This window comes from Primulina huaijiensis, chromosome 4, assembly GCF_012295235.1.
Source record: "Primulina huaijiensis isolate GDHJ02 chromosome 4, ASM1229523v2, whole genome shotgun sequence".
Classification (NCBI taxonomy): domain Eukaryota; kingdom Viridiplantae; phylum Streptophyta; class Magnoliopsida; order Lamiales; family Gesneriaceae; genus Primulina; species Primulina huaijiensis.
Window position 1 is genome coordinate 515,507 of NC_133309.1, and position 21,259 is coordinate 536,765.

The 21,259-nt window shown below is 34.6% G+C and overlaps 4 protein-coding genes across 4 annotated transcripts; 2 read left to right on the forward strand and 2 right to left on the reverse strand.

Annotated features, from left to right (window-relative positions):
- Window positions 1-267: 267 nt before the first annotated feature.
- On the forward strand, window positions 268-3,612 carry LOC140975064 (patellin-3-like). The gene is made up of 4 exons (XM_073438558.1): window positions 268-1,452; window positions 2,236-2,360; window positions 2,484-2,634; window positions 3,169-3,612. Exons 1-4 carry the CDS (start codon window positions 385-387, stop codon window positions 3,421-3,423), a joined length of 1,599 nt encoding a protein of 532 aa, XP_073294659.1. The 5' UTR covers window positions 268-384; the 3' UTR covers window positions 3,424-3,612.
- Window positions 3,613-5,087: 1,475 nt separating this feature from the next.
- On the reverse strand, window positions 5,088-7,579 carry LOC140975063 (patellin-3-like). Its single transcript, XM_073438557.1, has 4 exons — window positions 6,147-7,579; window positions 5,933-6,057; window positions 5,700-5,841; window positions 5,088-5,607 (listed from the first exon to the last, which is right to left on the reverse strand). Exons 1-4 carry the CDS (start codon window positions 7,431-7,433, stop codon window positions 5,356-5,358), a joined length of 1,806 nt encoding a protein of 601 aa, XP_073294658.1. The 5' UTR covers window positions 7,434-7,579; the 3' UTR covers window positions 5,088-5,355.
- A 3,577-nt stretch (window positions 7,580-11,156) lies between these two features.
- On the reverse strand, window positions 11,157-13,202 carry LOC140975061 (uncharacterized). The gene is made up of 2 exons (XM_073438554.1): window positions 12,041-13,202; window positions 11,157-11,579 (listed from the first exon to the last, which is right to left on the reverse strand). The coding sequence occupies exons 1-2, from the start codon at window positions 13,124-13,126 to the stop codon at window positions 11,283-11,285; spliced, it is 1,383 nt and encodes a 460-aa protein (XP_073294655.1). The 5' UTR covers window positions 13,127-13,202; the 3' UTR covers window positions 11,157-11,282.
- A 4,436-nt stretch (window positions 13,203-17,638) lies between these two features.
- On the forward strand, window positions 17,639-19,299 carry LOC140975945 (berberine bridge enzyme-like 22). Its single transcript, XM_073439868.1, has one exon. The coding sequence runs from the start codon at window positions 17,655-17,657 to the stop codon at window positions 19,287-19,289; it is 1,635 nt and encodes a 544-aa protein (XP_073295969.1). The 5' UTR covers window positions 17,639-17,654; the 3' UTR covers window positions 19,290-19,299.
- Window positions 19,300-21,259: the final 1,960 nt, after the last annotated feature.

Genomic DNA, 21,259 nt, shown 5'->3' on the forward strand with positions numbered 1-21,259 from the left:
TTGAAAGTGGGCTTTCCAAAAAAGTTAATGGGCCGAAGCAAGAATAGGATGGACATGGGATTCCCACCGAGTTATCCTACTGCACTTGCAAACAGACAACGCATGAATCTCTGTTTGTTGACCGATTTCACTCTCTTTACGCCAATGCGTCCAAAACATATGAATCCAATAGATTTCTTTAGGGACCCTACTTTTTCAGTTCTGAACGTCTAATTTTTATCCTAAATTTTGTTAAGATATTTATTACAACACCAAAATGTAAAACAAAAAATATTTGGTGATAATCATCAAGAATTACCTCTGCCTGTCGAAGAATACTGCAACTTTTTGCTTCATCTTTATCCATCTATCTAATATTTTTTCTAAGTTTCCTCATTCTCAACAATGGCAGAGGTCATGACCCCTCCAATTGCTATACCAGTAGAGGCAGTCCTTCCTCCTCCACCTACGGTCGCGGAGGAGACTGACACGCCGCCGCTTGCGTCGGTGGGATTAGAGCTGCAGAACGACCCACAACCCCAAGCTGCTGATATTCCAGTAACGGTTGAAGAACTAGTGACGGTGGTGGAAAAAGACACACCTTTGGAGCCGTCTCCACTTGAACCGCCGCTGGCGGTGGAGCATGTCACCTTCACCGTTACAGAACAGGGGGGCGTTCGACCGTCTTCCCTATTTCAACCTCTAGCTGCTGCTTTGGAGGTGCCGCAGGAATCCGAATCGCCGGTAGTCGAGAAAAGAGAAGTAGTAGAACCAGAGAAATCGAGTCGGGTCGAAAAGAAGAAGGCCCCGGAATCCACACCTTCTTTCAAAGAAGAAAGCAACCGGCTTTCGGATCTCAAAGATTTCGAGAGAAAGGCGCTAGAAGAACTCAAAGCTTCCGTTCAAGAAGCTCTTAACAATCGTCTCTTCGGGTCAGCTTCACCCTCGGAGACCGCTGGCTCACCTGAAGAGGTATTCATCTGGGGTGTGCCGTTGATGGAAGATGAAAGAAGCGACGTGATTTTACTGAAGTTCCTGAGAGCCCGCGATTTCAAAGTGAAAGATTCCTTCACCATGCTGAAAAACACCATAAAATGGAGGAAAGATTTCAATGTAGACGAGCTGGTGAAGGAAGATTTGGGGGACGATCTTGAAAAGGTTGTGTTTATACGCGGTCACGACAAGGAGGGCCACCCCGTGTGTTACAATGTGTATGGGGAGTTTCAGGACAAGAACTTATACAACAAGACATTTTCAGATGAGGAGAAAAGGATGAAATTTCTGCGATGGAGGATCCAGTTTCTTGAGAGAAGTATTCGGAAGTTGGATTTTAGCCCTGGTGGAGTCAACACCATATTTCAAGTTAGTGATCTCAGGAACTCCCCTGGACCAGGGAAGAGAGAGCTTCGCATTGCTACCAAACAGGCGCTGCAGATCCTCCAGGATAATTATCCTGAATTTGTGGCCAAACAGGTGCAATTTTTCCCGCATTTTTGTTTCTTATACGCTGCTTCTTATTGATAAAATCGTGAAAACATTAACTAATGATCAGTTGTGGTTTATGAATATCTGAATATGTTTCCTAGTTGATGCTGAAGTTAGCCAGATGCTTTGCTACATTTGATAAGTTGTGAAAGTCCATATTGGTGCTTTTATATGTCGTCCATCCAAAGTGTTTCATTTCTTGTTTTAATTGGTGTTTTAAAAGTTATATGGTTAACGGAAAACTGTGATACCACTTTTTTGGATATTCAGTAGACTTCCATGTGTTTGGCTATGCCTTACATCAATCGAAACATCGTGCTTTGGCGTTTAGACTAAACCGTACTGTTACCATGAGCTTTTGGGTACAACTGCGGAGGATTAGTTCTATACTCATTTTAATCTCGATTCTACTATTGATATAATAGTGAAGATAACACGCTTAATTACTATGAGCTACAAGGTGACACGGACAATTGCTCTTACTGCTCGTTTTATAACAATCTAGACATTATGCTTGGACTGTCATGTAGCCAAAAAATTCTGAGTTTTGCTGTCGGTTATGATTCATGGCACCCTTTAAAACGTTCAATCTTTCACCATTACAGGCGGTTATAGGTTGACCTATAATTGCTAGACTAATTAGCAAATATCGAAATTGACCATGTACTATTCTTTTTTATGGGTTGCATGGCTGCATACGTTAATTAACTTTGATTTGGTGTGAAATGGTATTAACGACCCTCGTTGCCCTTCTTCTTTTCCTCCTAACAGGTGTTCATGAATGTTCCATGGTGGCATTTGGCTTTCTACATGATGATTAGTCCTTTCTTGACTCCTCGCACAAAGAGCAAATTTGTATTTTCTGGTCCAGCAAGAACAACAGAAATGCTTTTCAAGTTAGTGTAAAAAAATTTTGAGCGGTTTCTTTTTCTAATCTTGTGGCAATTAATAAATTGGGCTTTCTTTAGAGATATATCTATGTCTGCTTAAAGTTGCAATACTTTGGTTTTGCACGACAGGTATCTCTCTCCGGAGCAAGTACCGATTCAGTATGGTGGCCTTAGTGTAGATATCTGTGAATGCAACCCGGAGTTCACTGTGGATGATCCAGTGGCAGAGATCATCGTCAAACCTGCTACCAAGAAAACAGTCGAAATTATTGTCAATGAGGTTTGCTTATAAATTACTTACATCTATCATAGATGTCTAAATTCTGCGTCCTATCATTAGATTTAAATAATTATTAACATGTTGGTTTTCATATTTTCAACACTTCTCTTTGCGTGTGTATATTGGAGACCGGAGAATATACACAGTTGCAATTATTAGATATAATCACTGTACATTATTTTTGGGTGGTTGATGACAAAAATGATTCAAGTTCAGGTTAACATCATACATAGATGGGGTTTTTCTCATAATAGCTAGGTTTTGAACTTTTATGGCTTTTGGATCTTTAGACCATGCTGGAAAATCACTTTCAAAATATCAAGCCAATGGAACGTGACTCAATAGCTGTTGAATATGTCTCACTAAGCTTCTACGAGAGCTTCCCCCTCATGTGGTCGTCGGCCTTCCCTAGCCCCCCCTTCGTCGCTTGTCCAAAATGTTGATTAATCGGTATTTCGACAAGCAAGCCAAATAGAACCTGTAGTAAGCATGAATTGTTTGATGTGTTTCCGCTGTTGAATCAAAAATCTGCAGAAATGCACTCTTGTTTGGGAGCTTCGAGTCGTGGGTTGGGAAGTTAGCTACAGTGCAGAATATGTGCCCAAGGATGAACACGGTTACACGGTAATAATACAAAAGAGTAGAAGAATGGCTCCAACAGATGCACCAGTCGTATCGAATAGTTTCAACATCAGCGAGCTTGGCAAGATATTACTCACGGTCGATAACCCCACCACGAAGAAGAAGCAGCTACTGTACCGTTTCAAAGCGGTGCCTTACATGCATTAGCTAAAACTTGTGTGTCAGCAGCAGGGAGTTTGTTTGGTAAGTAAAAGAAGAGTTTGACATGAACATTTGATCTTGTGTTAGAAATTTTTGATTTGAATCAGTGGGACGTCGAAACTTGTCTGTCGAGTAGTTGTGTAATAAATCGAAATGCCGTGTAAGTTTTGTGCTTTATTTATGGGTTTTTTATGTAACTCTTGAGGTTGAGTAGCCGAGTTCATTTATCGAATGCATGCTCGGGAAATTTCATGCGGTAATATCTAAAAAATAAAGTTTGATATTTCTTTACACGTGACTTCTCTTGTAAAAAAAAATATATATATTGCTTAATATCATTTTTTTAAGAAATAGAAATTATACAAGTAAAAAAAATAATTTATATTTTAAATTTGTTATATAGATATGTGTTCATCTCTTTCACATCTTATCATTTGAATTTAGACATTATGAGATGAACTTATATTGTTTGATTTTAAATAATTGATTCATTGTTTTGTTTATGATGATTTATTATTTATTTATTGAACTTTTTTATTATTTTGAGACGTAATTATTCAACACTTTTGAAAGAAAAACTTAAATTATTGTGATTTTATTTAAAGTGATGCATAACCTAAAATATAAGATAAAATAAACCAATTTTGAGGTTGTATTGTTTATCATTTTGTCTTGTGAAAGAATAATATTATGGAAATATTAGATTTTTTAATTAAATATATAAATACGTTGGGATATGAAATAAATTAGAGTTGTGTGAGCGTAATATTGAACTGAAATTTTTTTATGATTGTAAATTGTTTGCATGTGTCCAACGGAGAGAGCAAAAACTTATTCAAATATAAGTTTTGTTTATTTACAGAAAAAATATATGTTTTAACATATAAAAAAACTTAGAGAATCAAACAAAGAACAAGTTTCATTTCAAATTTAGCAAATTAGTCAGTAAGAACAATGATATGTTATCAAAGGTGGTGAAAGATGTGGAGAAACCAACTGAGATTTCAAAAAATAAGANAAGACAAGAATAAAAAGATTAATCAACATAATCCGATGATGAAAAAAATGAAATCGGATATCATAATAAGAATGCTGAATTTAATCAAACAAATAAACAAGAAAAATAAAAATAAAAAAGATGAAAAACATATTGAATGATTCAAAAATCAAACAAGAAAAATATTGGATAAATTAAACTGATTGTTTGAAATTACAGATAAATTGTAAAATAATATTTATTATTGAATAATTTGTATAAAAATTATGTATTTACATTGATTTAAAAATTCACAATCATTATTCATAATGAAGCATTTTTCATTACTAACGGATGTTCCTGCTAGTTTATATTAAAAACAAAAGTGGAATTTTGTTACTTTCTACATGGATATTTGCCTCGGAAAGAACTCACCAATAAATTTTTAATTGTTGAACTTTATATGGAAACGCCAAGAATATGAAGTAAACCATTTGCAGAAGAAAAAATATTGGTGGAACGGATAGCCTTTCTGACATATTACAGACTTGGAATGATCAAATTAAGGTTAACAAAAATAACAATGTCCTATATATATATATCCCTGACAATATGGCTGGCATGCAAGAGAAGAATTACCTTTTAACATAATAAAAAAAATCCATGGAANAAAAAAAAAAAAAAAAAAAAAAAAAAAAAAAAAAAAAAAACAGATTTATACAATTTACACAAATTTCTGTCCACATTTCCTTTTGCCACTCCAAATTGTTCCACCACACATTCATATATTCCAACAAAAAAGTTTCAATTCCAAGAACAGAAAAAACCAAACAATTATGAAACAATGACTCCCCCAGACATCCAATTCAAAACTAAGTTTTAACAACAATCAGAAAAGAATGTGAATATACAAAAGGATCCCTTTTTTGGTTCAATCTGCAACAATATTCAGAGGTTTAATTTCAATCAGAGGGCTTGATCTTGGACCTGTAGATCAGCTTCTTCTTCTTAGAAGTTTGGTTGTCGAAGGTAAGAACGAGCTTGCCCGGTTCCCCGATCTTGAAGGTGCATCCAATCACTTGTTCTTCGGTTGGTCCAATCTTCCTCGACTTTTGCACGATCCAAGTGTATCCGCCTTCGGCACTAGGCACAAATTCGGCTCCGTAGGAGACGTCCCAGCCCCCCACTCTCACCTCCCAAACCAATGTGGAAGCCTGTCGAATCGAAAAAACAAGTATACCAGCATTAAAATAAAACCATTTTAAAAGTTTCAGGAATAATCTACCATTTGTAAAAACTAGCCCACCTCAGTGATAGGCAGCTCAATGGTATGTTTGCAAGATGGCTTAATAGTTTCCTCGGTTGCGGCATCAGCAGCAGTGAATTCTTGTTCACCATCCTTGCTAAGGCCACCATATTGAACTGGTACTTGCTCGGGTGCCAAGTATCTGATAGATACATCACGAATCCAATTCATGTCACAAGAACAACCATGAGAATAGTAGAGAACGTAGTAAAAATCCACTCAAAAGTACAAACTTGAATAGGGTCTCGGAAGTCTTGGTTGGTCCTGCAAACACAAACTTGCTCTTGGTCCTCTGGGTGAAGAATGGACTGATCATCCTATTGTAAGCAACATACCACCATGGAACGTTGATAAACACCTTCACACCACCAAAAACCGGCACCCCAATAAGCAAAAGTAAACAGAATTTGAAGGGATTATGCAAAGACACATCAGTGATTCGTGTACCTGCTTGGCCACAAATTCGGGATAATTATCCTGGAGCAACTGGAGGGCTTGATTCGTCGATTGGCGGAACTCTTTCTTGAACAAAGTGAGTCCAGGAGAGTTATTGAGATCGATGATTTGAACAATAGTGCAGGTGCCATCCGGGGTGAAGTCGAGTTTCCTGATATTCTTTTCCAAGAACTGAATGTACCACTTCAAGAACTTGGCTCTTTTCTCGGAATCAGCGAATGTTTTGCTGTACAATTCCTTGTCCTGGAACTCCCCGAGAGCATTGTAGCAGACGGGGTGCCCTTCTTTGTCCACTCCATGGACATAAACAACCTTTTCCAGCCCCTCGACGATTCCTTCCTCCTCCAATAACTCGTCGATTTTGAACTCTTTTCTCCATCCCACCACGTTTTTCAACATGGAGAAGGCTTCTTTCACCTTGAAGTCTCTGGCCCTCAAGAACTTGAGGAGAATCACGTCGCTCTTTTCATCAGCTAGAAGCGGGATACCCCAGATGGAGACCTCCTCCGGTGGAAGTGGTGTTGCCGTTTCCGCCGCTGCAGCTGGTTCTTCCTTGGGCTTATCCTCCTCCGTGGGGGCGATGGAGGGTTCTTCACATGGTGGCGGGGTAGGGGCGGTGACTTCATGAACTATAGTTTCTTTGATTTCTTCGACTACGGATTCAACCTTTTCTTCTACCTTGGCAACCACCGTTTCAGATGGTTCAGCCTTGGTTTCTTCAACAGCTGGTGGTGGGGTTATTTCCTCTTCAGCCTTTTTCTCCACAAGTTCTGGCTTCACGGGCTCCGGATCCGCTGGTGGAGCCGGCGGCGGAACTTCAGCAGGTACCTCGCAAGCTTCCCTTTTTTCTTCAGTCTTCTCCTCAGATTTCGATTTTTCCTCCTCTTTCTTCTCTTCTGCTTTCGGTTCTTCCTCTTTCTTCTCCTCCTCCTTTGCCGGCGGTGCGGTGAATTCATGCTTTTTCAGTGCCTCGCGAATCAAAAGTTTGAATTCATCCAAAGCTTTCTTCTCTGGATCGATAAGATCATCGACTTTGTTGCTCTCCTCCTTGAAAGAAGCAGATTCAGTCATCTTGCTCTCCCCAACGGCCTCGTCTTTTTCCTTCGCCTCTCCTTGTACCACCTCTTCCTTGGGTGGGTCTTCAACTTTTTCAAGCTCGGGCTCAGGTTCAGGGTGCGGTGGCGCCTCCTCCACCATGGAGGTTGTGGGCTTCTCAGCCACTGGAACATCGCACACCACCACTTCTTCAGGAGCTGACTTCTTAGTTTCTTCAGCCATGGATATCGACCACGCTCTCCAATCAAGCAAAAATCGAATAGAAAAACTAAAACTTTAACCGAAAAATCAAAACACTGCCCCAGAAATGAATCAGCAAACTTGATTGGAGAAAGATAGAAAGATAATTTGGGGGAACAATGAGGAGATTAATATAGCAAGTATGAAGAAGAAACAGTCTGTCAAAAGAACATGAATGCGCCAGCTCGTTAATGAGGCTGTAATTCTTCTGTGCAGTGGACCCATTATTATTGTCTTTGCGAGCCGTTGCCTGCTTTTTGCGGCGGGTGAAACCACGTTGGCATCGTTGCGATGTGATCAGAGTATACGTATCAAATGGAGTAGAATATTATAAAAATTTGATGGTTTAAATTAATTTTATTTGTTTTCGACCTCGATACGAAATTCAAAAATTTTAAATTTTTTTATTGAATTCAATTCGAGTTCGAGCTCAAGTTCTGTTCGAAAATTTTCACAAACTATTTGAATTATTGCTCGAAAATAATTATATGGATCGAAATTTATTTATTTAATATTATATCATATTAATAAAATACTGAATCTCCACTCGTGAATTATCGAATAAAATAATTTGAGCTCGAATTCGGCTCGAAAAAAGTTTGAACATGTTCGAATTCGATAAGTTAGGATATGATTAAATTATTTTTCTAATTGATTAGAAAAACTCACGAACCGACTCGATTTATTTACACACTTAGACGCGATGCAATCATGTAACTCAAAAATGCTTATATATATTACCGTCCGAATATTTATTTTATCTTCTCTTATTAGATTTAAATCTTAGTTCCTGATTTTGTTTCCCAATTTTAATATTTTCCTTTTTCCTTCTATGTAATCCAGTTTTCNTTGAGCCTACAATTGGTATCAGAGCCAAGATCGCGACTTTGATTTTCATTGATTGCAATTGGTGCAATTATTAGGAGATAGATTGTTTGGTACAATAATTGTCCACTATGGGTAGGCGCTTGAGATGTTGTATGATTTAAAGATTTGACTTGCATAGTTACCGTCAATTATAGCTTTTGGTAAAGCGACAAACGCTCGATCCTATATTATTCGATTGTAAAGCTAGAAGAAACATATTGCATCAACTTTTAGTTTTGAATTGATCCCTTATATGTTACTCGGTTTTTAAATTTAGAAACATTCTACAGTTTTCAAATATTATTATATATTGAATTATAATTTATCCCTTTCAAATTGGAAAATATACAATAAAACTCATGTAAATATTATTAACAAAAATATTTAAAAGAAATATTGGATTTGTCGATAATCAAAATAAGAAATAAATAAATTTTGATCATTGAGTAAGAAATAAGATATTTAAATAAAGTTATAATTGACATAATGAAATAATGCACCTACATGTATTTATCACTGTATTTTACAACTAAAATGTCAAAAAAAGTTTCCACGTATTATTTTTATATTATATTTAAAATAATTATGAATCCTAATTTTTATTATTTTGAGTTGGTCTTAATTATTAAAAATCATTGTGAATAAATTGAATTTGAAAATTCTTATATTTATGTATATCACATATTAATATATCAACATAAGTTCAGGTAATAAAAAACAACAAAATGAACTTATTCATCTTCAATATACACAAATTATATAGTAAAGATATATGACAATTAAGACAATGAAGTAGAATATATGCTCACATATAACAAAATATATAAACAAGAAAAAAAAATAAAAATATTTTTGTAGATATAAATATTTTTCTATAACTTTTTACAGTGAATTGGAGAAGATAAAAGAGAAAAATATTAATTCTTTTGGGTTACACAAAAAAATAGAAATGGAAGAAGTATTTGTCATACAATGAATTCAGTTTTCAAATTAAATGTATACTATAAAGTTTATATTTACCGTTCAAACTTTATAAATACAATGAATTTTTCTCAAGATAAGGGTACACAAATGTTTCCGTTAAGATATTTAAACAATTAGAAAAACTAAATATATTATTTTTCTACAGGTAATACCGATATGATATTAGTAATTTGATTGTGCTAATTATACTTATGAGTTAATATGAAATATTAAAATAAGTGTCATAAGAGTCAGTAAAAAAGATGATTTATTGTCAAAAATATTATTATTATAAATTGCAAATAAATGACAACATTTAATCAATATTTATTTAAATCAATTCATCAGTACTTTTTATGTTATGATAGATTGTTATAATAATTAGGGGTGAGCATTCGGTCGGTTCTGTTACCGACCGAACCGAACTGAATTAGTCATAACCGGACTGAACCGAACCGAACCGAAATATTTATCAATAACCAAACCGACCGAATTAATTTTCATAACCGATGAAAAAATTACCGAATTAACCGATTAGTTTTAAAAAAAATCTGTGATTTAACTTTAATTATATATGTAATTTTTTTAACACTACAATCTACACAAATACATAAAAACATAAAATCACATACATCACAAATTTTTCTTTAGAATTAGGGCTGATTTTAAAAATAAAAATAAAAATATTTATTAAAATTGATAAATAATAATATTTATTATATCGATTAATTCGGTTAGCCGATTTCAAAATTTTGAAAATCGTAACCGAACCGATCGAATTAACCGATATATATAAACAATTTTTTTTAATTTGAAAATTGAATTTACAAAATAACCGAACCGAATTTCCGAATTGACTCCGTTCTGTTGGTTAATTCGGATTAACCGAAATTTTGCTAACCCCTAATAATAATGTGTAGTTTATATGTTATCAAGTATAAGTGTCTAATAAATTAAAGGCAACTAGAAAAGTAAAAGCATCCAATAGAAATTGTTGTCAATTTACATGAAAGATAATAATAACCAAACAACATTGTAAATAAAAAATTGCATATCATTGATTGTCAAAAAAGATTGTAATAATTGAATATTATAATAAAATATATGTATTATTGAGATAATATGACAAATAACAAAAGAAAACAATATGATAAAAAAGATATGAGAAAAATTTTAGTAGTCTAGATCTTTTTTAAAATTAAAAAAATATATATTTTTCCAAATTAGTTACATATGCTAATTAACACGAATTGTCAAAATTTACAATACTATTATCATTGTCTTTTGTTGAGTTAACTAATTTTATTTCAAATTCTAATTACTTCAACATATATTTCCCACGTGTAACGCACGTGCATTATTTCTAGTATATATATATAGACACACACTTGTAGTCCAGTGGTCTCACCCCCCGTTGGATTAGCCGGTTCTCCAGGTTCGATTACAACACATGCTGAAGAAGGGGATCCCTGAGAACCGGCTAATCCAGCAGGAGTTGAGACCACTGAACTACAAGCACGGTCTCATATACTTTGCTTAATAAACAAAATTTGGTGCTATGACAAGTTCTTGAGCTAGATGCCTTCTCTCCCCCGATGGTGCCCGAGGTAGGTAACGACCGAGGTCCTACAATTAATCTCAGCACACACTCAAACAACGAACTCGTGAATAAGTCACTAGAAGAGTTTTTTGGTATGATTACTCCGATGCTGTGTAGTCACTATCGAGTTCGTGAAAGATAAAAAAAACTAAGAATGTAAACGCACAAAAGTTGCAATATAAATTAAATACATTCCGAAATGTGTGAATCTATTTTAAGGTTGACTGTCAAATAGGCTAACACCACATTCCTAGCTACCAAATACCACAAACTGAAAAAAAATGATAGTGCATTCTACATCAGTGAGATTTGTGTTCAATTTGTCAAACTACCTACACATTGAAATCATTCATTCACACAGAGACATTCTACGAGTTATTCTATACAAACACAGATGATTTTTAACATTCGATGTGCAGGCGCTGTCCTAAGTAGACCAGGTGACACGTGAGAGACATAAGAGAGACAACATTGAGGAATGAAGAGTATGAATTCAGCCTCCTCAGCATCTCACTCATTCTCACCATTTCAGCCTTGGCTACTGCTGCTGTATCCGTTTGTTTCTCTTCGACTGATCCCCGGCTCCCAACCGTGTTGATGCCTGTTGTGGGATCGATGTTTCTGCCACTCAGTTCCTTGTCGTCGCTCTCTTTCCCTCTCCCTTCTTCCTTTTCCTTCTTCATTCTTTCAAACATCACCTGCCAAGTAAACAAAGCAACAAGTTAATGAAACAAGGCAATCACCACGTATTTGGTCCACCTCTAGGACAACTCTCTCTTCGCAGTACATATTAGGACTTATCTCGCAACTCTACCTAAGACAATAAAGATCAAAATTAAGAAATTTCAAAATTCTGAACAAACATAAACTCTGTGTCTTCCCATCATTGGGATTCATGGTCCTGCCTTTGATTTAAGGTACGGACATGCCGAAGTAGTTGTCCACTAATGATGATTTCAACTAATGGCTGGCATATACGTTAGGACTAGTACTACAAATCCTTGTTCATCCCAAGAGATTATTTACTACAAGTATTTGCTATGATCCATTGCTCGGAAAAATAACAACTGAACTCCATTCTAACTACAACAATGAATTAACTTCTAAGTTATCAAGCATTTAAAAAGTATTTGATATAACAATAAGATAAAGTTCCAACCTTTGTTGCGCGAGGCTCCAAGTACAGCAAATTCGCCAAAACCATGACAAGTGATACCCCAAGATTGAAAGCCTGAAACATGCCAACACTGACTGTAGACAATCTTCTCCTCTGGCTCAGCAAGTGTCCGAACAATGCCATCCCCACAGAATAAGCCATGGCCTTAAAGTAGACAGGATAAATCTTGCTCTGCACCATACCAAACTGTTGCCTAGGCAATGCCGCAGCCAGAACATAACTCGAAGCAAAAGTAACCCAAAAGCACATCCCATAAGCCGCCGCAAATCCCAGCAAATGCAGCACTCCAGAAACCGAGTTCATGCTCACCGGTGGCACCAAGAATGCCAAAACACGCACCCCGACAGCCTGAGCACGCTGCAACGCGCCGCTTAATTCTTTTTTCCCTTCTTCTTTCACCCTTTGAGCGCCCTGTTTCACTCTGACCGACACATCTTCCAACATTTCTTCTGCCTTTTTTGCCTTTTCTGACACAAGGCTCTTCGCCTTCTCGGCTTGAACAGCGGCACCTTCTTTAATTTCGCTGGCCTGGTCAAAAACCATATCTTCCGCTTCTCTAGCAGACTCCTTCACATTTTCTGTTGATTCCCGGGCTTTATCAGATACCCGATGTGCCGAATGAGTAACAGTATCTTTAACTTTACCGACGGCCTCATCCGCCCCTTCCTTGACCTCATGGGCCTTCTCCGCCACCGCTTCTTTTGTCTTCCCGATGGCGGCCGCAATTTTATGCTTACACTTGCCATATGCATCGCACACAAGCTCTCTCGGACTAAACCCACGATGAATTTCTTCCGGAATTGCGGAATCTTCTTCTTTCAATCTCCCTTTCACACCCTCCAACGTTTCAGACACTTTGTCCTCCATATTTTCCACGAACCCCTTGTAATCTTGGGGTGAAATTGAAACCTTGGTATTCCCATTATCGTTCTCAAATTCCACCACAACCCTGTGCCCGTCTTTCAACACAATATTTTCTTTCGAATTCTGCTTTTCCGGGGTTGGAGAAAAGAACCCCGCAGTCACAAGGGAAGTGAAAAAAAGACCCAAAGCCAAGACATTAATCATTTTAACACTCTCGCTTCTCTTTCTGTCGAAACCTGATTTGCGAAATTCTCAGCGGGGAGAGGCAGTTGCAGATGTATAAGATATGGGGGAAGATGAGAAATGGGCACGTAGCCTGTAAGAAAAGCAACACGTGGCCGGCTCTGGAAGTTCTCCGAGAAATATGAAACGCGGCAGTTCGTGGTTTAAGGTTATCTCAATCGGATCCTCTCATCTTGCCACCTTTGTAGTTTCTTTACGGCTTTTTTTTTTTAATTTTTTTTATTTAAATCATATAAAAATAAAAAACATTTATAAAAATATCGCACTTTCTAAACATTTATAAAGTTAGAAAATTAAGCGATTAGTAAAAAACTATGGTTCATAAAATTAATTTTAAAAGAAGATCACATTTATTTTATTATTCTTATAATAAAATTTTTATTTAATAAAGATAATAATAATAAATTTATATGAGACAAAACATATATACTATTAATAATAATGTTTTTCATAATCCTCATTAATGAGAATTATATCATTATTATTTTTATTAATGTGTATTGTTTGTGATTATTATTATTTGTTTAATTTCTTTGAAATTATTTATTAATTTTATTATTATTATTATTGTCGTCGTCTTTCGAAATAAAATTATCAATAAATAAAATATTTTAAAAATTGACGATATTTAGCTTTCAATTAATTTTTATATCTCTAGAAATTATAATTACACAAGTTAAATATTAAATACATTAATTCTATTGTAGAAAAATAATGTATTTTTATTATTATAAATTACCTTCACAGCTAAATTAGAAAATACACAATATAATTTTTAATTACTAAGATATTAAATTCTGATATGCTTTAACATACTATATATCATATCTATATTTTGTTTTAATACTCTTTTGCACATGATTTATCTCATATGCAAGATCAATACGTACGATTCCCAAAAAGTGTGCCAGCTATCATACATCAAGGTTGTGGTGATCTATACCCACTTGGCTAGATATGCATGTTTGATCATCACCATACTTCCTGATCATGAAATATCCTAATTTTTGTTTCATTGATGCTCGATGTCCCCACGTATAATTGTCAACTTCGAACCAGTTCTTGCATTTTACCTTCCAAATTGTTAGAGAACTTCGTACAACAATATATCAATGTCTCAAAACTCGAACAGAGAGATCATTCACGGAAGCTATTAAATCATTTTTACAAAAGCCATTTTCACAGTGAGCTCTAGTCTGTCAAGATTGTAAAACTTTGTTCGTGATGCAGAATGAAGACCAAATGAATCAAAAATTTGTTCGTCGAATATTTCATTGAAAGATTGGAGAATTTCACGTAACTGTGTCTCCGGTGTGTTATGAAAATTCTTTATAAGTGTTGCTCCAAAGATCGGGACACGCGACGATGTGCTTTCATTTGCGTTATCAACATATTCATCATCTCTTCCATCAATCGATGGAGCATCCAAATCATCTATCGCTACTCGTCACATTACTGTTCCCAAATAAATCATCTTGCTCAGGCATATGTTCTGTAATTGAGGCCGAAATATTTTCAGCCTTAGTAGAACTATCGAAAAATCCAACATTTGTGGTATTTGCTTCCTGACCCCATGATTTTAAATCTCATGTTTGTGTTCGACCCCCATGCAACATCAACTTTTGAGGGGACCGTGATATGATGATGTCAACCCCCTGAAGTAAAATCTCATCTTCGTGTTCAATTTATCCACCATGCATGATCTTCTTCGGTTGGAGACGTGTCATGGGTGTTCTTCGGTCGGTTCGTTTCTCTAGATATGGTGATCCTAGACCCAGTGTTGATTTCAAAATATGTCTAAGTTGAATGTTTATCAACGTAATATGTAGAAGGTGACGATTGATAATTTAGATCTATTGTCCCCAAACCTTATGTTATGACTGACCTAACTACCTCCTCAAAAGAGTAATCACTTACGTTTTTGACACTGGCGATGATTTAACATACACGTAAAAGGAATCTGGTATGGACAAATCAAACATAAATTGTAGGCTATCATCATCTGTGATATACACATGCTCTTCAATGTAACGAGACATCGCACTGTAAGAATATTTCATCGACAATTTGATGCAAAATTTTGACGGGTCGATCTGTAGCATGCGATGCACATAATTCACCAATTGAGAAAATGTATTAGATTGTGGGATTTTTATGGGCCTACTTGCCAGGATGATATATCCAATTTAATATCTTTGTGATTAAAAACTATATTGCGTATGTTTTAATTCGGTCGTGAAGGTAATTTATAAAAATAAAATACATATTATTTCTGAAATAGAATTAATGTTTTTTATATTTAACTTGTGTAATTATAATTTCTATAGATATAAAAATTAATTGAAAGTCAAACAATACTTGCAATTTTTAATTTAAAAGTGATATTAAATATGTTTGTGTATATTAAAACAATATAATTATATTTTAATACTAATATTCAAAATGATTTTCAAAATCACAAATATTTTTTTATTATTAGTTGTATTATTATTATTGTTATACCATAATTATTATTTAAATTATATTATTTAACAACAATATTGTGTATTTTTTTAAATAATACTATACTTTTAAATAATATTAATCTAAATATTTAATTATTGTCATTATAAGTATCATATACTAATACAAAACCTCATGATAAGCCCAAATCTTATAGAGATTTAGGGATTTTATTTGTGCTTATCTAGACTTTTTATCCCTAATTATGTGCTTAATTGAATTAATAATTGTAGATTTGAATAAAAGAGGAAAAATGATTAAATTTGGATATAAAATAAATTTACAAGACTTCAAAGGAAAAAATACCAAAAGAAAGGAAATAAAATATTTTATATTTTATTCCTTGATAATATTGAAGTTTTGGAAAAAATCTATTTAGATCTTGATAAAGATAAAATCTCACATTTGAAAATAAAATCTACAATTTATCTACATTTGTTATCTTGACACAGGCTTAAAATATTTGAAGGATGAGCCCATTGAGAAGAATAAAAGGAAGCAGAAGCGTACATAAAAGAGGAGGCGCAAAAAGAGAAAAAATCAACGCGGAAGAGAGGAGGCGCAAAAAGAAGAAAAAAAGCAGCGCAGAAGAGCAGGAGAGGGGAGAAAGGAGAGAGAAGAAAATAAGAGAGAGGAGGAGAGAAAGACAGAAGAGAGAAGTGTTCAGAAAAAGAGACAGAGGAGAGAGAACGGAAGTGAACAGAAGGGAGCAGAAGTGAAGGGAGGAGGCTGAGAAGGAAGAGAACCGAAGACTACAATGAATACATCAACGAAGAGGAAGATAGAGGTAGGAGGCAGAGACATGAGGAATTCCTCAACACTCACCACAAATCATTGAGAATTCCTTTCACTCATTCTTTATTTTGTTTTCTTCTATGCACTTAAACATGAATTTTCACTTTTGTTTTGAAGTTATGGAATAATTTTATTTAGACTAAGACCACGATATGGCCAAACAATATTTTGTTTGATATTTGGTTTATTTTCAACATATTATTTTTCTTGATTTTAATTATTGATTGATGTTAGTTTAATATTTCTTGTTAATAGCTTGATCAACTCTTTACATGTTTGTTGATTAATCACGAATCGAAAGATGATTGGTTAAATAAAGCAACAAAGACGTCATCAACACATAGTTAAACCGACTTGAAATAGTATTCGGTTTCAGTGTGCGGTTTTAGGTGAAAACTGAAATTCCACGAAGATTTAATGCATTTAGATCTAATTAAATTCAATTAGAAATAATTGGATTATTAGATTTAAATAGATTTATTAACTCGAGGAATCGTTTAATAAATAAAATTGGAGATTTTCACCGTGATTGTCAAGAATTAAATAATTAATTGAATTTTAATACGTGTCAACATAGTAGAGTTTGGTACCGTTGTGTGTCTTAATTATTTATTTAAATTTGAATCCTTCCTTGATATTTGAATCCCTCGTTTTTAATTGAAATTATTTTATTTAATAGTTTACATTAATAATTCATATATAATCTTTTTATTTAATTTGTCTAGCTTAAGTTAGTGATAAAAATTCTAGTAATTAAATATTAGTTTCTGTGGGATCGATACTTGGACTTATCATCAATTTACTATAACTTGACCTAGTCCGCTTGCTAGATTTATTCCTAACCGAAATCATCGGTCACCTCACTTCCTTATTTTAATTAATATTATCTTCTAAATTTATTTACTATTCATACCAAAAATTCATTAATATTTTAATACTATAATCAATATTACAATTTTTGTAATTACAATAAGTGTACTGATTATTATTATATGTTCTGTTACTGAATTTTTTTTTATTGCTGTTACTGCTCATTAATGCTGTCTATTAATGTTTCAAGAAGATTTCGATTACTTGCTTTTATGCTTCCATTCCATTGAAGATAACTTAAATCTTTGAAATTTTGTAAATTACGAGAAATCTCTGAAGTTCCAGAAGAAGAGGGGACATGGGAAGCATTGCAACATTCTTCATGTCCTCTATGCTTTTCCTGTCGGTTTCATGGGCAGCTACATGCCATGTCCATCAGAAAACCTTTCTCAAATGCATGTCATGCCATTCATCGAGCCGAGCCAAGATTCGGCGAAACATTTACACCCCGAATTCTTCCGAATACATGTCGCTTCTGGAATCTGCGTCGCAGAATCCAAGATGGTTCAATGAAACTGGTGAAAGACCATTTGCAATCGTGACACCCTTCAAAGAAACTGATATTTGGACCACCATTCGCTGCAGCAAACGGCTCAAACTGCAAATCAGGGTCAAGAGTGGTGGCCATGATTATGAAGGGCTGTCCGTCCGCTCGAAGTCCCCTTTCGTCATGATCGATCTCACCAATCTCAACTCCATCAACATCAATCTTAAACAGGAAACGGCCTGGATCCAGGCAGGGGTGACTTTGGGACAGCTGTACTATCATATCGGCAATAAGAGCAGGACTCATGCATTCCCTGGAGGATTAGGCTCAAGCGTGGGCTCTGGGGGGCACATCAGCGGTGGAGGATTGGGAACATTGCTGCGGAAACACGGGATTGCAGCAGATAACGTGTTAGATGCTCTATTCATGGATGTGAATGGTAGAATCCTAGACAGGAGCACTATGGGTGAAGATCTTTTTTGGGCTCTCAGGGGTGGAGGGGGAGCAAGTTTTGGAGTGGTACTCGCGTGGAAACTCAAGCTGGTTCAAGTCCCTGAACAGGTTACAGTTTTCGCCTTTCGCCGTAAACTGGATCCTGCAGATCTGAATCTTCTCCACAAGTGGCAAAACACCGCACATAAGCTCCCGCAAGATCTCTTCATTCGAATCCTCATCCAAAACTTTGGAAATAATGTTCCAGGGGACGAGAAATTTGTCCAAGTCACGTACAACGGCATGTTTCTAGGGCCTGCCGTTCAACTAGTCAAACTGTTGAGAAAACATTTCCCTGAATTCAACCTGGAGACTGAAGATTGTTTCCAGGAACCCCTGAAAGACAGTGGCTGCACTGATAGGCCATGCAACAAGAAAGAATGTCACCAGGTTTCCTGGATTCAATCCGCAGTCTTTTTCAGCGGAAGGAAAACCGACCAGCCAGCGGAGACATTGCTTGACAAAGTTAAAAACAAGCGTGTCTTCAACAAGGCGACATCCGATTTCTTAAAGGTTCCGATACCTGACAAGGGATGGAAGATGATACACAACATGTTCTTGTCTGAAGAGCGTCCTATTATGATTATTGATCCTTTAGGAGGAAAAATGGACAAGATCCCAGAAAATGAAACCGCTTTTCCACATAGAAAAGGAAATTCGTTCAACATTCAGTACATGATAAATTGGTTTGACGACAATCGTGCCGAAGTTGCTGACAAGCACATATCTTGGATGAGATCATTTCACAAAAAAATGGCCCCATATGTGGCTAAGTCGCCAAGAACCGCATACATCAACTACAAAGATCTCGACTTGGGGAAAAACGACGAGGACTATAGCTACGATCAGGGAAAAGTGTGGGGTGAGAAGTATTTCAAGGGAAACTTCGAAAGATTGGCAAGGATAAAAGGCAAGGTCGATCCAAGAAACTTCTTCCGAAATGAACAGAGCATTCCAGTTTTTGCTGTACATGACTAGAGAAATTGAAAATAAATTGTACTGATGTGGTGGGTATTTTTTCATGCTTGGTAGATGGAGAAACTTGCTAATTTTGCATTTGTTTGTATTCATTTTTATTTACCTTAATTCATAATTATAATTAAGTGGCAATAATAAAAATTACAATGGAAATATACGACCAGTCCTTTCTACATGTTATACACCTTTACCAATGAGTTGATTAATTAATTATTAACCATTAGTCATTATTAAGTATTAACTAAATTTTTTTATTTATTCAAATGTCATAAACCATGACTTCTAAGTCGCGACATTTGAAAATAAACCAATAAAATAAAAGGCCACATTAGAGAGAAAACAAATTAAAATTATATTATAAATACTTCGTCTAAGAGGGAAACAATCATTTAAAAGATATTATAACTTTATAACAAAGAACCTTTCTAAATTCAAACAAGCTAAATAAGTGGAGATATTAAGATTTTGTTCGGACAAATACTTATAAAACTTTTGTTAGAAATGTTTAACATAATACTAAAGTAAATTCGATATACATTCGCACAAACATAACACGTAAAGATCGATATTCAGAAACATAAACACGAACTAATTTTAACATCTAGCTACTGATATTGAATTTGAGATTGGAACTGGAGAGATCACACGAACATGAGAAAGTCGAAATCTTCTACAACTTTATGCAATTTATGAGATAACTGCATAGATTTTTAGGGTCCGACTTTGAATTGGTTTTGGCTTATTTTGATTATATTTATTCGGGCTATGATAAATCAAATCTCAAAATATTTATCATCTTAATCTATATAATATTATTGATTTATCTTATTTTAAATATGAGACGTCTTCCATATTTATCTTAATGAAATATGTTGATCACAATTAAATTATTTTACATATTTTAATAAAATAATCTAACATTTTCTCACTTGGTCTACATCTTTCAAATGAATTGAATAAAAAAAGAAATTAATCATCATTCAAAGTTAATAAACAAATACCTAACTCATGGTGATATGTACTCTTATACTAAGTGTTATTTTTCATGTATCACATGTATCATATATAACCTAATGAATAAAACCAATGTTTTATTCTAGGTCCAACTTAATTGACATTTTCTCAAGATAAATGAATATGGACACAAATAAATATGAGAAATATCATAACCGAGTAAGTTTCGTAATCAAAAATAAATTTATATGCCAAAAATATTTTAGGAACCAAGTCCATCTTTAATTATCACATGATCCTTAAAAATTTTAATATTTATGTCTTTAAGTCAAATGATCATTAATTCAGTAACAACGTGTTCAATGACCACTTTATTTTTCTTATCACGTTCTCCAACAGTTAAAATACTTTATGTCGACATACTTAATTCGGCTGCCACTTTATTCAAAAAGATTACAACCGAATTATTGTGAAAATCTTAATGGTGTGGACATAAGATTTACAATTCTAAGCCCAACTACTTAACATACACCATACAATAGTGCTTTAAAAAAAAAAGACAAGTTTAGACTCCATAGTAGAGCTAATAAATTACTTCCAAATTATCCATTCTTCTATACATAAACATGTATTCTTTAGTATCATGGAGGTATTTCATAATATTTTGTAGCTTTCTAATTGTCAATATCTAGATAACTCTAATAATTTCCTTGCAAATTCTGTTCCCACTAATCTTTTGGTATATATGATGGTTCATAATGTTCTCAGCAAACCCACAGGGAGGCTTATTTCAATCCATATATTTTTCTTAATATTATAATATTAGATATTCATTATCACTAGAGAAGAATTCTAAATGTTATTTGATATAAAAAAAATTTACTCTATATCACAATCGAAGAAAATGGTTTTTGTTGGGTTTTGGAATGCTAACAATCTTGATATTGATGATAACAAAACTTGTTATTGTGTTTATAACATATTTACTATTTTTATGAAAAATTATTATTATTTAT